The sequence below is a fragment of the Argopecten irradians genome, chromosome 16 (genome assembly GCF_041381155.1).
Source record: "Argopecten irradians isolate NY chromosome 16, Ai_NY, whole genome shotgun sequence".
Lineage (NCBI taxonomy): Eukaryota > Metazoa > Mollusca > Bivalvia > Pectinida > Pectinidae > Argopecten > Argopecten irradians.
The window spans coordinates 21,724,778-21,741,447 of record NC_091149.1 but is presented as its reverse complement, the minus strand read 5'-3'; the positions used below and the strand labels follow the sequence as shown (position 1 = coordinate 21,741,447).

The 16,670-nt window shown below is 35.5% G+C and overlaps 2 protein-coding genes across 15 annotated transcripts in view; one reads left to right on the top strand and one right to left on the bottom strand.

Annotated features, from left to right (window-relative positions):
- The window catches only part of LOC138311128 (uncharacterized), a 54,847-nt gene extending 48,347 nt beyond the window's left edge, over positions 1-6,500 (top strand). For 10 of the 14 annotated variants that reach the window (XM_069252586.1, XM_069252584.1, XM_069252589.1 and 7 more), the window contains one exon: positions 3,939-6,500. In XM_069252586.1, the coding sequence (XP_069108687.1) occupies positions 3,939-5,181 (1,243 nt within the window). In that variant the 3' untranslated portion in view covers positions 5,182-6,500. Of the gene's footprint in view, positions 1-54; positions 1,162-3,938 lie in introns of those variants that run through there. The other 4 variants (XM_069252578.1, XM_069252576.1, XM_069252577.1 and 1 more) reach the window with 2 other exon arrangements.
- A 583-nt stretch (positions 6,501-7,083) lies between these two features.
- On the bottom strand, positions 7,084-16,628 carry LOC138309989 (uncharacterized). Its single transcript, XM_069251140.1, has 4 exons — positions 13,067-16,628; positions 11,888-12,132; positions 10,226-10,318; positions 7,084-9,883 (listed from the first exon to the last, which is right to left on the bottom strand). Exons 1-4 carry the CDS (start codon positions 13,135-13,137, stop codon positions 9,696-9,698), a joined length of 597 nt encoding a protein of 198 aa, XP_069107241.1. The 5' UTR covers positions 13,138-16,628; the 3' UTR covers positions 7,084-9,695.
- Between the last annotated feature and the right edge of the window lie 42 nt (positions 16,629-16,670).

The window sequence follows — 16,670 nt, the reverse complement described above, 5'->3', positions numbered from 1 at the left end:
TACACAACCTCTGAAAGTTATATATGATGTTGATGTGACTAGTTATATATGTGACTAGTACGATGTGTACACTGTCATCTTCATTAGATACGACATCATAGATTGTAGGCGAGGTTAGTGTGGCTTCGTTGAGTCTGTCTCATAGGGTGTCTCGATGCTGTCTTTCACATGATCATTTAAACAGCAGTTTACGTTGTAAATCTGCTGTAGCTTTTTTATTGTAATATATGTGATTTAGTTTGGTGTAATGTATTATCTGTGCATTCGTAATACTCTTGCACGTTGTCCGTATAATGTCACCGGTTGGACAGCGTGATAGCCCTATCAAATAATATTACACATTCTATATTTACCTGTACTGTGGACGTTTGCCTAGATATAGAATAGCGTACAGTGTATGTCTTAAAAAGTAATTCCATAATTCACTTATACTGTTCGCTTCTGAGTAGAGTTACAACACCCATATGAATACGTATTTCTACAGAAGTTTACCTGCATTAATGTCACCAATAAAACACTTCCGTGTGTGTGATAGGAAAACGATGTAGATACTGTCATTTTACCTTTCTTTCAAGCTTTCCGTTACATTGATCTGAAAATCAATTATGGTTCTGCGACGAAGAGTTGATTTTACATCTGATAAAAAGCTCGTTTTACATGGAATATTTTGATGAAAGGAATAAATACATATTCCTGTCGATATGTTATTTCCAGTCCAATGGTTCCTTTGGATTCGTTTTCTCTGTGTCTTTCAATGTTCCCAACCGAGTGCAAATGTATTGATGTTTGTCTAAACAGTAATATAATAACATCATTCCGGTGTAGTGATGTTTACTGTAAAGTGTTGTATACACTACATAAGGCTTTCCCTATTGGTTGTGCAGTAATATTGATGACTTTGATATTTGATCGAAGTACACTCATTCATATTGATAATTGCTATTTTGATGTCCAAAGAATCTCGTCCGAGAAACCCCTTAGACGACATCTTCCTAGTGAGGAACATTGTGTGTCATTTCAAGATGTCGTTAGACGTATGAAAGCAGAACGACAATTGCGGGAGGATTTTATTGATAGTAAGAGTGATGTCCGTCAAACAAAAGACGGTAGCACTATTCAAAGGGGAGATAAATTACACGGGGAGGATTTAGAGGCAGACAGGTAAGACTCCGGGGCATATACTACTCAATATAACAAGTATATATACTTCTTTATTCTTTATCACTGGTAACGGTTTCTATCTAGAGCTTATCGTCTATGTTATTTGTGAAAGAAGATATCTATCGGTAATTTAATATCAGTTAATTAGTTCGTCCTTCCTCTTTTATACCTAATTTCTCTTCTTCTCTTACTTCTCCTTTTTCCTCTTCTTCTTCTTCATCATCTTTTTCGTCGTCGTTTTCGTCACTTCTTCTTGTGTTCCTCTCTTAGTTTTGTCTACCTTCTTTCACCTTTATCATGTCCACTTCTTCTTCGTCTTTTGTTTACTATACTTGGTCAATAATGTGAAATTTTTAACGTTGCTACCTTTACTAGATTGTGAAGAAATTACTGCAATCTATGACATTTTTATTGTTACAATCAAATAAATTTGGACTGTGTTTTTGTTTCTGATTCTTGTTGGTGTCGACTGATGATTTTATGCTGAATTATAGGTGAACTCTTGATATAAACAGAAACCTGTATCTAGTTTGTGAATCGGCATCGAACTACTGAAAGTAGATTTTTACAATGGTTTGTCGTGTCTGCTCAAAATCCTAGATCTTCTACAAACACGAGGAATGAACGGAAAGTGCTAACACAAGGCCAATGCCTTACATTGTTAGATGTGATACACCGACTGAACGAACGCAAAAACTTAAGTAATGACTCATCTAACTTCACGGAAACCGATTCTCCTAGGTAACGCCGAAAGCATGCACAGTAAACAGGAAGTTGTTGAAAGTTTGTGTTACATTTGTTACTTATAAGACACTTTCCTGTCATTAATGGCATGTGTTTATTTTACCGCTTCTAGTTTGATCATTGGATGAAACACATTCCTAACCATCTTATCTGTTGTTAAGGTGATGTAACCTGGTGGGGTGTGAAGTTTGGTGTGTTTGGCGATATGCGTCAATGAGCAATGTAAAACGGGCAAGCATTCAACTGTTAAAAGGAGATATAACACGTACCAACAAAACATACAGTCATTCACACACTCAACACCTTGCGTACACGAAGGCCTTCCTTTAATGACCTCAGATGTTAATGGGAAGTTAAGCCCAATGGACTATACAACCAACATATTGTTGAACAGGAACATTATTGGAATTTATTTATTTTTTATATAATTAACTAATTGCGTCGCATTATTCATGATATGATAGACAGTAGAAATTGTATTTGCTGTTGTTTACAAGTACATAAGTTATTTTACGAGAACTTTATATTTTTATACTTGTATTCTGAATATTGCTATCTGTAGTGGTACATTATAGACATGTACATATTCAGATTTTTCTATCTGGACTACATTTATATGCACATAATATGTTAAATGGGTTTTTTATGTCGAGGGTTCGACTTACTATTTCGAGCACTTGACATAGTATCTTTCATTTCGAGCGCTTGAAATAATAACAGCGCTCGAGATGTTATGTCGCACACTCATGATATGTTGAACTTTCAACATAGCAATACAGATATACTACGAACTGGATGTTTTGGTAATAGTATTATTATATATATTTTTCATGTATTGCGCACGATCAAAGAATGAAATAAATTAATATTTTATATGACACTTAGTCACTCACAAACAACATGACCAAGCAAACATACCTACTCGCAAGGGTAGATAACTCTCTATTATGTAAATGCTGAATATCTTAAACTCATTATACTGTGATTCATAATAGCGGAGTGTATTGCATTCCATGTACTTTAACTCATCAAATGAAACTATATTCTTTGTTAAGCTCCATTACATCTTTCGATCAGAAAAAACCCTCCTATTTTTATGACCGCAATCCACTTATTGATTGATCTATCTATTACGTGTATGATTTGCAGTAACATGTGGAACGTAACAAGATATTACTGTTCCATGTACTTAAAGTATACCAATTCCTGCAATAACGACATCGTTTTGATAATTTCGTCATATGTCATACAAATGAATACCAGATATCAAAATTATAAAGCTTTGTCGATTTGGTTCATGAATCGAAAATCTATTTGATCCATGAAACCACCATTCCTCTAACTCATGGTCGGTTATGTTAACGCTTTGATGCAGTTACGCTAACAGTTTTTGACTTACTAACACCTAAAACTATCCTTATAGATGAAGTGACAAAACGATGTGATACATTGTTATAAGAATCAATGTTTAAATGGTACCTTCAATAAACACATAACGATAGCAGAGTAGACTCTACCTTATAGCTCCCCTTGCCGGTGAGTTCATTTGCGTTAAACTTGAGTATAATATTGTGTTTCCTTTGCATTATTGTATATCCTTTTATTAATTAATTCTATAATGTGATCGCGTTCGTTGTATATGTGTATTGATGAAGAGGTAAGGTCTTGAAAATACGACAGTTTATTTTGTTTACACAGTTGGAATAACATCCTTGTCCCATGTTAATGATTAAATAAATGTATTTCATATTTTATTGTTACTTCTCTTGTCTTAATCCTAAGGAGGTAATGTGCTTTTCCCCCAAGTGAACCCATGTCATACTATAGCGCCTGGTAGCACTCTCTACACACATACTGGTTTGTATAATTGTGAAAGGCTTGAGTGGTTTACAAACGTCTGTAGACATTGATAGTCGTTGTGTTCACCTTAACGTAACGACGAATAAATTATTATTCAAGGAAATACTAAAAACGCTTACTTATATTCATCATTGCTGTATTATCATTTATTGTTTTTTTCGTGTCGTTAACAGGTTAATGGAGAGAACAAGCATTGATCCTCGCCGTGCTAGAAGTCTTCCTTGGTTTGAGGACAGTCGGACGTCTTACCAACATCACGCTGACTACCTCAAACGTCTGTCAAATCTACGAGACGAACTCATTAACCAGGAGCACGAGAACTTGTCAAACGCTCTCGAGCGACTCAAACAGCGACAAAATGGAAAGGAGAACAGAACCACAACGCGGCCTCGGGATACCGATGGGTTTGGGTTCGAGGTCCAACCACGCAAGGCCCTGATGACAACTGTGGAGCAATTTAAACGGACTCGACCGAGAAGGAGTCCGCCGAGGATAATGCCTCTAGAAGGAAAGCAAATTATGGAACCTCAAGCGTTTTACAAAAGTCCACGTAGTCCATTGTTGCCATCGACGTCACTTCCGGTACGCACACCGGATGAGAGTTTTAAATTGAACCTTCAAAGGTTAATCCAGCCGACGTCTAGCATACCGAACATTGGTCGTAAGTCAACAACCACAAATAAACAACTAGTTCTGGAAACTTCTCCGTTACAGAAGAAAGCAACACCCCCAAAGTTATCTCCCTTTCCGGCCTCGGATCGTCCATTATATAAAGGTACACTCAAGGCCGGAGGGCGTCTCAAAGGTCTTATTAGGCCAGACGATGACAAAGATTATGGTGATTTACCCACGCCAGGTTTTCATCACTCAGACACGATGGATCAAGACAAGATGAGTCTGGAACAGCTAAAAGACTATTATTGTATATATTACCTTCCCACCAACACGCCGGTGGTTCCGAACGACGATGATCTGTCGTTTTATGGTGAATCTGTGCATAGTAGTAGGAAATCCGAAGGTAGGGACAGCAGAAAACGTGTGAATGCTGTCGAGGGCAGATCAATTTTGAAGAGACTCGATAAATCGAGACACAGAACAAATCCCCGGCGAACGCCAAGACGTGACCGGAAGTACTACTCTGAAATTCATAATTACGATTCTGAGAATTCGGGGGATTCCCCTCCTCCTTCAAACAAGAAACAAATTGTTGTGGACATGCCAGCAATTGTGTTTAACACAGCTACGCCCGAACGGACTCGGATTGACTTTGATTCTGAGATAGGTCCTTTACGTAAGACATACAAACAAAATGAACTTCGCCAGAGGGAGCTCAAAAACTTAATAGAGGATGTTAAGGAGTTGAACTTACGAAATGACACTTTGACTGGATTCTTACAGAAAGCACCGGATGAATAATGGAAATTATATTCCTTTTTACACATTCTGTATATCCTGCACGAGAGTACGAAACAGCGGACTATTAGCAGTGCGTTTCACATCTATTCCTTGAACCAGTTGATATCAACACGTGTTCTGAATCATCGGTAAACTTATTGTATTGGCCAGCAAATCATTGTGAACTTTCTAAGAGTGATACGGTTATCTCCCTTTAGCCTTTCAACAAGCAAAATAAAAAAGCAGCTCTATGTGCGACTTCCATTGGTGGGTTTGTACCAGTTGTACAGGTACCAATAAGCTGTATCTGAAATGAAGCGCTTCTTATTAGCCAAACCGAACTGGTACAAGTGTTTCGTTTCTTGATGCGTACCATTTTGATCCAATATGGCGAACCCGATATTTTCCATTGGTTATCCAAATTTCTTTTTTACTAGACGTAATAGATTTATAATAATAGGAATCTGACCTATTAGGTATTTCATTACATTTTGAAAACCTTTGAGGTATTGTTTTTATATCCGTAATATATAACCAGTTTTTGAAGTTAAAGCGTATATTTCATATGGGTGCCGCCATATTTAAAAGCTTCAAACGCGTTTCCTTAGGTGATACCGTAACAATTAAGTACAACTCGCACGATCACAGTAGTTATTTGTCTAATTCACTTTCAACAACAACATTTTAACTTTCATGGGTTGTTTCGTTTCGTGAATACTTTTAATCCCTTTATTGGTTTTCAAATGAAGTTACAATATATTTTTTTTTAATTTAAGATGACACCTTACTGAAACAATTATGATTGGGTTTGAAAACAAATGACATATAACCTCCTATTAATCATTAATTACCATCAAAGATAATTTTACCTATTTCATCTTAAGTGAAATGATCATCAGCTTCTGTTAACAGAATGTTCCAATTTACTCCAAGATATGTTTGGTGTACAAATATAATGTAGTGATACAAAATGAACCTGGGTGTGAACATATGCACATCAGATGATCCTTTTGACGTTTTTCAGAAAAACTGCATATCTCATATAAAAATTAAAGATGCTCCACCGCTGACAAATGGTATTTTTCACTATCAAAAACAGGAGCAGGCGATTTAGCATTTTTCTTCAGTTATTAACGTTGTTCGTATATGTCTCTTCATAGTTGTAATTACAATTACAAACAGCGAATCTTCATATCTAGTAGAAAATTATATTCAGCTGGTATATTCCAAACATGTAATTATACTTCGAACGACAGCAGTTTTCATTAAGGATCAACACACTTTCGTTACTCTGCTATACATGTACATCCATGTTATGAATAAAAATCACTTGTAATTTACATCAATATTGTTTGACTGCTGATTGATATATTTATCGACATGATTATACGGAGTTCGCAACCTCTCTCCTTTCTAACTGCCATACTTAAAACAACAGGATGTTGTTGTTGCGCATGAGGATCATCGCTCGCATATATTCTGCATTTGCATATTATATAGCTATCTGTCCATGTGGATAATAATCGGTTGTGTCGTTATGTGTTTGCTAGCGTAACATCATATTTTCGGTGAAAACCACTTGAATTGCGTTCACATCGTAATAAATATATACTGGGTACTTACCCTCAAGAGGGCTAACTTTGTAATATGCAAAGACGGAATACAGTCAACCATGTCTATAAAATGAGACAAGATTAAAGTGGTCTATAAAGCCAAGTGGGATCATGTCGTTTCATCGTGTTATAAATAAATATCCATTTGGGACCCATTCCTAGGAAAGTGGTCTTATTACGCAGGCATTATTCAGAGGTGGTTGGTAAGGAAGGTTTCACTGAAGTAGATTGCAACACTTCGAATTCGTTATTGTAAAGATCAAAATAATAGAACATGTATGAAGGTTGACAAAAACAAATTGTTTCTTGCTTATGTTTTAATTCCAAGATTAGAACCTTATTTACAGTATGGTTCAAAGATGTAAAATCAACGGTGTATTCAGACAAACACGAGATCGTTACGTCTGTAAGACAGTCGTACGAATAATTTCAATTTTAACAGTAAGTATGGGACAAGGAAGTAATTCAAACAGCACAGACAAATTAGATTTCGAAACCAGTCTGCACCTTTATCAAAACACACATAAAATTATATACCGTCCATTTTATAGGGTTAACGATAGACAGCAGTTCAATGTCTTCTTGCATTTTCTATTTCCAGTTATATTATGTGATGGTGTTTGATTTACGTGTGTCTTGATAAGGGAGCAGACTGCCTTGAAAAGTTCAGAATTTCTTTTACACGGTGGAAATTACTTCCTTGATAAATATTGACGATAGAAAAATTCACACCATTCCTGTAAAAAGATATGTAAACAATATTTCACGGTGAAACTGATACAAGGCGTTCAAGATAATATTGAATAACCAGAAAACATGGTATTAAATATGAAAATGTATTGTGTTATAACGCTTACCACACCAGCAGTTTTATCCATGTTTTAATTTTTAAAAATAAAGCAACACGATAAAATGATTAAATTAATACTTCTATAATTATATTCATAATGACATACAATGTAAACAATTAATGATATTTTAGTGTTCAAAATCAAAAGCTGCACCTTCATCAGCTCTTAAAGATTGTTTAAAATAATAAAATAAAGGGAGGCAACTCAAACCAAAACCCCAAAAGTGGTACATTAGTGTTTGTCTAATACTTAAACCATATAGTTCCCTCAGTTAGGACAAATTACTCAGTTAAGAAAAATTACTCAGTTAAGAAAAATTACTCAGTTAGGACAAATTTCTTAGTTAGGACAAATTTCTCAGTTAGGACAAATTACTCAGTTTGGACACATTTCTCAGTGAAGACAACTTTATCACCTAGGACAAATTACTCAGTTAGGACAAATTACTCAGTTAGAACAAATTACTCAGTTAGAACAAATTACTCAGGACACATTTCTCAGTGAAGACAAATTTCTCGCTTGGTTAGGACAAATTAATGTGTTCTGTTTGTAAGATTAACAAATCGAATTTAACATGTCCATTTCAATACTTCAAATGCAATACAAGATCACAATCTGTCTGTTCAGCGCCGTCACGACGAACTATCAGAGCACATGCATTCTGTCATTTCAGCGCCGTCACGACGTACCATCAGAGCACATTCTGTCTGTTTAGCGCCGTCACGACGTACCATCAGAGCACATTCTGTCTGTTTAGCGCCGTCACGACGTACCATCAGAGCACATTCTGTCTGTTTAGCGCCGTCACGACGTACCATCAGAGCACATTCTGTCTGTTTAGCGCCGTCACGACGGACTATCAGAGGACATTCTGTCTGTTTAGCGCCGTCACGACGTACCATCAGAGCACATTCTGTCTGTTTAGCGCCGTCACGACTACCATCAGAGCACATTCTGTCTGTTTAGCGCCGTCACGACGTACCATCAGAGCACATTCTGTCTGTTCAGCGCCGTCACGACGGACTATCAGAGCACATTCTATCTGTTTAGCGCCGTCACGACGTACCATCAGAGCACATTCTGTCTGTTTAGCGCCGTCACGACAGACTATCAGAGCACATTCGTCAACGGTGTATATGTTATATAATTAACCATATCATTCTGACTAAATAACACGACTGAAGCCAAATTATTGGATATATCATAAACATTACAACAGAGGGTGAAAATGCCCTGTTAATATCATGTTATTTAAGTAATATACAACATTCTTCCGAAGAATGAGGTCACATCTAAAACTTTTTTTTTAAATATATATATTTTGTTTTCATTTTTAAAGATATTTCGTAGCACATCCAACACTGATCCAAAGACAATACACTGATTGGTTATCTAAATGGTCCATACTATGTTACCTCACGTAGGAGGGCTTTAACGCCTGTGTTGAGAGTACCATATATAGGATACCGTAGACGACGCTATTGATAGGCAATTTATTCATTGATAAAGTACACATTATTGTACCACACAACTCATCCAACAATGTTTCCATAGTAACAAGATGATCCACACAGTGTCGACAAAACACCAAAGTAAAAAGTGGTCCACGAGTGTACAACAATGTCTCTGACTTTAAAGATACAGCTGTGTCGCCATAGCAACAACACGCAGTGGGAACATGAATACAAGTGTATAACTATATATAAAATAGACACCGAACAAGGTGTTACCACAGTTTCCAGAGATGATGGAGATACTTTGAAATAAATGACACTAAGATGCAATCATACTAAACCTTGAGTATATCATAACAAAACAACAGAATTGTCTCTGATCCAAGAAGAGACGACAACTTACCATGCTTTATAATAGATGGTAATGAAGTGTCACCGTAACAACAAAACATTTCTATAACGGCGGATAGGTATTTATACTGACGTCATGTGTTTGTGAGTGTAACGTCAGATTTTTCTGTGAAAATGACGGGATATCCGCTGACAAAATAATGCAAGGAAGGTAAGTCTGTTATATGCAAAGACTGAAGATGTATCACCAGAGATACAATACGTTATCACAACTTGGAATACAGGATGCAAAGCGCGTCAGAGATTATGATGGCTTCCTCGCAAAGGCTGTTGCTGAGACAGTGGAGGGCGCATTCGCTTGTAGAATAGGCAGGAGTGGCGAGTAGCTTGGATCCGACTTGGTTCCCCATGGAGTCGATACTGTGTTCGATATCGAAATAGCCATAGTTCTTGTCTGTGGAGGTTAAAGAAATCATCTATCATAAATATTATAACAAAATTATGAAAGAAATATGGATATATCTACTATTTTATATTCATTTCTTTGTTTATGTAATTAATTAATTAATTTATCTATTAATGTATTTATTTTGACAAAATGTCAACATCAAATGGAAAAAGGAAATTAAACGACTGCAACATTATTCAGAAAAAAACCCATATAACAAGCATTTTATTCTGTTTATTGATTTAAGTATTCTTTAACAACAAGCAATTTCTATAATCAGTCAGAAGTGTAGTTCTAAATGTTCGACGTATCTTCAAAAACAAATAAATAAAGGGTTAGATAATATACCTGAATTTGTTCTGTTGAGGTCTTTTCCATCAAGCTTCACCAATTTTGGACACATGGCTTGTGAGAGGTCATTAGGTATGATGGACGCGTTCACTTAATAAGACAAAAGGTAGACTATATATCTAAGCTGTTTAAAATAAACTTTGTTTATCTTTCATTCAAATAGCATTGGTCATCGTTTCCACAGAAGTGTTATGAAGGTCACCTAATCACCAGTGTTAGAACGAATGATATAAAATAACAATTATGTATTGCTTTCACGTCATATATTTGGTCATTGACAAAAATGTAACACCGCATTTCAAATAAAACATTAAAAAGATGTAAACAAGTTATGGAGCACTATATTACTCCAATTAAATATTAAGTATTATGATTATACTAGAATGAATGAAGCAATGGTCCATGAGAAAAGAAATAAAATATATTTCAATCAGATAATGATACATTGTGTATATATATTATATAATTTCCTGGAGTTGATAAATCATTGTAATCACCTGTAAACAGGTCGATATATGTAAAATATCATCTGATAGGGGATATTTCTTTGTATCACCAAATATAAAGATGAATTCCAAGTTTCATTCTCAGCAAACATAATTCAATTTTAATTTTAAACAAATTATAGGTTGTATAAACCATACAAATTTTGTCCTTAGCATAAAGTATCAATTGATATCTCCAAACAAAATTGTCCTGTGGTTAGTGCTGACTGAGGTGCGATGGTCCTTCTGATGGTTTTTTTGTTAGTTAACGTATGTTGTGTTATAAAATTTGTCGGGATTTAGATGACACTTTACATACATATGCCAGTATGTAGTTCGACAACGAGAAGTATAATTTAAGGTACTTATAGAAATCTAGATAAGAAAAGATGTTAAGTGAGTGTAAATATATCGTAGTTTTATTCAAAATTAATATCATTTGCTAATTATACACTTAATCTTAAACTCATGTCTTTTGTAACTTTTAAAATTTATAATTTTGATGACGAATCATCTCCAAATTTTGTTGCGGATTATATAAATATATCTACCATATGCGTTAAAATGTACTTTTGGTATCACCATATACTCGGTTAATTTAGAGGGGGATGATATTTTCGCAATCGCTATGCTCTCGAAAATTTGATCCGCGAAATATTTAGAACTATTTGCTTCACATACCCTGAAAGCCAGAACGGGAAAATTCCGTACCGCATTTTTTTTTTAAATTTTCTGATTTTGTTTTAAATAGCGAAAATTTTCACCCACGGAGAAACATATAATAGAATTCTAATTAAAATTCAAAATTGATTTTAAAACATATTATATGAACAAAAAAAACACACTAGGTAAATCCGGAATATAACCTGTAATTTAGCTTTAAAAACGATTAAAAGTTAGTTATTGCATAAACTATGAATAAAGGTTTCATTAAATCATCACAGACCCCCAAAGATAAAGTCTCATTTTGTTTCACTCAAGAGAAAAATGGAGACTCCAACAGAAATTTAGAATAGTGACAACGGAACGAGCAAATTTACCATCATACAAATATCTTAGTGAAATTTAAAATGTAAAAATAGGTGCATTACTCTAACAATATTTTTTTTCTTTTTTTTTTTCATTTCCTGTGATTGAATATTAGACAATTAGATTAAAACAGATGTCTTCTTACATCCTACTTGACAGCTGTATTCCATTAAATCAGTGCACGGCGAGGCTACCCAGAACATTCCAGAAGGTTCTGTTATCTTGGCTTTTATACACATTGTTTCATTGGCTGTGGAATTTGAGCCAATTATATCCAACGTATCATTATCCCAGTTTGTCCAGGTTGGTGCGTCGCCGTCAGACCAGACAAAGTCGTCTGGATGAGGGGACGTTGGGCCTCGAAATAATCCAAGCCACATCTCGGTAACACTGGAAATAGATTTAAATATATGTATGGTATCATATAACTTTTACTACATTACATTCTCGATACTCCAGGGGTTCCGATCACTTGCGATCTTTACACCCCTGGGCTATTTCATAGTAAAATTGGTGGCAACAGAACAGAACAGGTAATTGAGCCGTTTGATGTGCATCAATAGAGCCGTATAACGGTACACTGTGGTTGGCTATGTGGCTTTGATGATGGGCGTCGCACTCTCTGTAGTCTTCAAAGGAAAACTTTGCATGCCTGTTATTGGTTCAGATGTTTTCCGCTGAGGTGCATCCAATTTTACTATGAAAGATTCCAGGGGTGTAGATATCGTAAGTGATCGGAACCCCTGGAGTATCGAGGATGACTGCATTAATGCTTGCAACTCTTACTGAGTAAAGACTTTGAATTTTGACTATAAAGAAACAATCCACATCTTGGAATCACCGGTAAAAGATTTGAATATATCCATGATTTCATATCGCAACTGTAGCTTAAGCTTGTACTTTATCAATGCATCATAAAACGGAAAAAATAAACATTGACCAAATGGTTTGATCAAAACATATTACACGTACCGTAAATATTCAAGTTACTTTAACGACAGTAATAAAATGGCGCTTATATCGATAGAATGTATATAGTACTGAATGAAATAATAAATTGTGATTAGAAACTCTATTTATTAATAAATAAAGAGTTAGATTTTATTGAAATTTTATGAAAGTAGAACATGGTACTCAGGACAAAAATAATCATCTCTGTTATTTCTTCACCATACAGTATAAAGAGACTGGTGTACCTGCAGATGTCAAACTTAGTGAGATACCTTTGCATGATTTGTCAGAATTCCGTACTTGGTCTGATACAGCTTTGCAAACTTGTTTCAAAATAAAAAGTATATGCAGTGTTTAAATAAACTATAATTACCCTGGTAAACTTCGAAGGAACGATTCAAAATGATCATTTTCAGCCTGATTCGAAATCTTCATCAGGGACATGCCATATTTGTTGCAGCAGAACCGTGCATGGTCACGTGACACAAAGTATGACGTAAATAAAATGACGTTGCTATTGGCTGTTGAAAGAAAGAAAGTATAGTATCAGTGCTTTATTGTTATTTTAAGGATAATGTGTTTGCCTGTTACTGTAAACCGACTCTCTTTCGTGTGCGATCCATGCGGATTCGCGAATATTTATTTCAGCGAACTAGCATCTTCATTATTTATATTCATATGAATTTTCATTTTTATGAAAGTTAATCTTCGGTTTGTAATGTTAATCTCGAAATTTAGTAGCCGCAAAAAAATTGGAGTACAGTATTTTGAAACATTGAATTTTGAATGATATTTATTGAAATTGTTTGCCATTTTTGCTTGAAAATTGAATCTCATACATGATTAAAAACGTCTACGTGTTTACAGTAATCAAAATACAATGTGTCATGTTAGTCATATTTATTATTTACAACATGCGCGACTATGTGCTTCTATAATACTTTTAATAGCATTATAACGCTAATGCCTGTAAAGGGTGTTTTCGGTTATGGGCCACCGAATTGAGTTAAGTTATACCCACGCTGATAAATCATAATTTACAGTCTTTCGCATTTGCGCTACAATTTGAATGCGTTTAAACACATATGTATATCGTTCTTGATAACTGCGATATTTATTACATTTTAATTTATACAACGTTACAGCCAACTCAGCTGATTTTAACAATATACTTACCTAGAACAATCCCTGCACAAGAGACAACTAACACCAGAGCCCCAAACATAGCGGCTTTCCTGACTGTTATACGGGGAATTCCAATCATACGACTATAGCCACTATCCACTATCAACACCTATTCTATACATCAATTGTTTAAAGGATATTATTTTCTTTAGTATATATGCACTGTTGACGTATTTTCCATTCTAAACGTTGTTGTAAATCTGCAGTAACGAAGGCGAATTTCTCTCTCCTAATTCTGGATTAGTGCAATACAAGCCCTCCAACAGGGTCATAAACAAATATGAAGTACGGCTTGATATATTTAATGCTTTTTAAGTTACAATACCCACACGTGCCAACGCACACGATTTTGTGATAACACGAGAACGGCGGCCATCAGTCTTGTTCCGAGGCAGGGTGTCGATAAATCCCACATCACTACATCAGGTAACAAGCCAATCATCTCTGCAGGTGCAATAATAGTTTGTGCATCAGTGGGCATCCAAAGCGTGATGTTATTGTTAAATACGAGGATTGCATGTTAATATCAGGTTAAAGAATAAACTTTGCGAGAGGCAGCAAGACATCAACATGTGGACACAACGGCTCCATACAGTGTTCGTATATACCGCATGGTTTTGATATAACAATCAGTCACAGAATCGTTGGCTGTTTTATTCAGTTAAACGTCACATTAACAGCAAGGGTCATTTAAGGACAATCTTCCGTCTATACAGTTTGTGGCGTGTGTGAATGTGCGAATATGATTTGGGAGACTGTGGTATATTTGCGTTGTGTCTCCTTGTAGTGATGGATCTTTCAATCATTTAATCGTGCTTTCAGATATCGGATAAACAGCGCACTCGGGGTTAACTTGATTCAAATTGTCCCAACACTCTATCAATGGTTAAGGTCTTTTGTTGAATGTCTCTGCTACATGTGTCGTTATGGCAGACAAAGTTGTTTGTTACTTATATATTACGTATAATGCAATTGCGAGGTGGGGCGGGAGTAGTCTGGTAAAGGGAGATAATTACATGGGTCTCTCAGATGGACTGAGGTATCTCGTGAATGATTTTTGGCCTGCAAGACTTTCACTCAGGCGAGATATCTGACCGTCTACTTGACAAACCCCTGTAAGAGTACACTACTGTCCGATATAATACCACTAACGGATACTGTCGAGGAAACTACAGAAGGGACTACAGAATCAAACCAAAAATAGATTCCTGGAAATCCCCTTTTGGGCACAAGATTTCAAGAGAGGTGAATGTTTCGGAGCCTGCTGATTAGGTATTCAGGGCGCATGTCAAGTGTTTTTCTGACAGGGTGAGATAACTAATATTGGAATTTCATAAATATTTTGGTCAAATTTTTGTGCGGAATTCAACATAGGATGGCACCCCCACATAAAAGTTTAGTAAGTTGGTAGATATTAATTTCTTTTTATTCACAGGTATGCCAGATGCCATTCTTCAAAATTAGTGATAGGTGACCAGATTGAAAAACTCCATTTAACCTGGACAGTGTTAACATATCGTATGTAAGGAAATCATTTGGTTCTGCGGTCGCTAGAAGGATTGGAATTTAATCCTGCTGTCGACGATACATGATCGTGTAAGACTATTGAAGTTCAGGTCATTTATTTCCATTACTTCCTAACTGATTTTCTCCTTTTTAAAGCCCTTCTTGACACCACCTATCAAAAGACAATCAAGTTGTGAAAACGACGTGACTAGGCGTCCACCCCTGAAATGTTATAGTGGAATACTCCAGATTTAGCTTTAGAAGAGACCAAATGTATTTTTAGGGTAGATTAAGATCCGTAGTTATTTTTTCAAAAGTTACAAATATTGTTTCCCGCGTTTTCATGCTCAAAGTCTTGAAAAACATATCTAGTACATAGTAACTAGAAAATATGAGATCTGAAATGAGTATTCCATTCATATGAAACTTGGTAAGTCTAAGAATTTCTGTGAGCTCTGATGAGCAAGACTTAAACCTTCGAGACGAATTTCATCAGATCTCGTATGAAATAAACACATAACAACAACCTTATTTCGAGGGATTTCACGTCAAAATTCGTTGCCAAAATCCAGCGGATTTCTTAATTGTTTCCACCATGACGCCACATTGGATTTTCTACCCGGCACAGCCAATAAAAATGCTCCAGGGCATATTCTAAAAGTGACATATGCCAAAATATCAAACGGGCGAAATCATTGGATATCATGTGGATTATGTGATAATATAAATTATTATGTCTTTTTTCTTAAAACTATTTCAAACCCATTAAAATAAAAAAAATCAATTAATCGTTAATTAACTATATAGTCAATCATTCTATGTATTTAGTAACGTAACATTTCATGTATCATAAAGAGTTGCTTATACACTAAAAGGCCTACTACCTTTCCGGAACAAAATTTAAAGGTTTCTTAAAAACATTATTATCATAAGAAAATGTATATCGATTGCATGGGATGAGGTTACAACACCAAAATATGCAAGTATTCCTGTGTAATATATAATAACAGCGGAGATTCATTTCGCTTTTTCGCCATCTGCCATAGTGATAGTCAACTAACGCGCGAAACATAAGACGACCCGCGTTATGAAAATTAATATTTGTTTTATTTTAATTAAATTGTTCAGATAATGATGATAAGTGTAATGGTAAGCTAATAACTTTTGTGACTCTTCAAAATTATCGATCACGTTTTACATTCCCATTTTGAAATGTAAAAGTCGTTTCGGAAAGGTAGTGGGCCTTTAAGGATGTACATTCATGAGCAATTGCTCAATTATTCTTC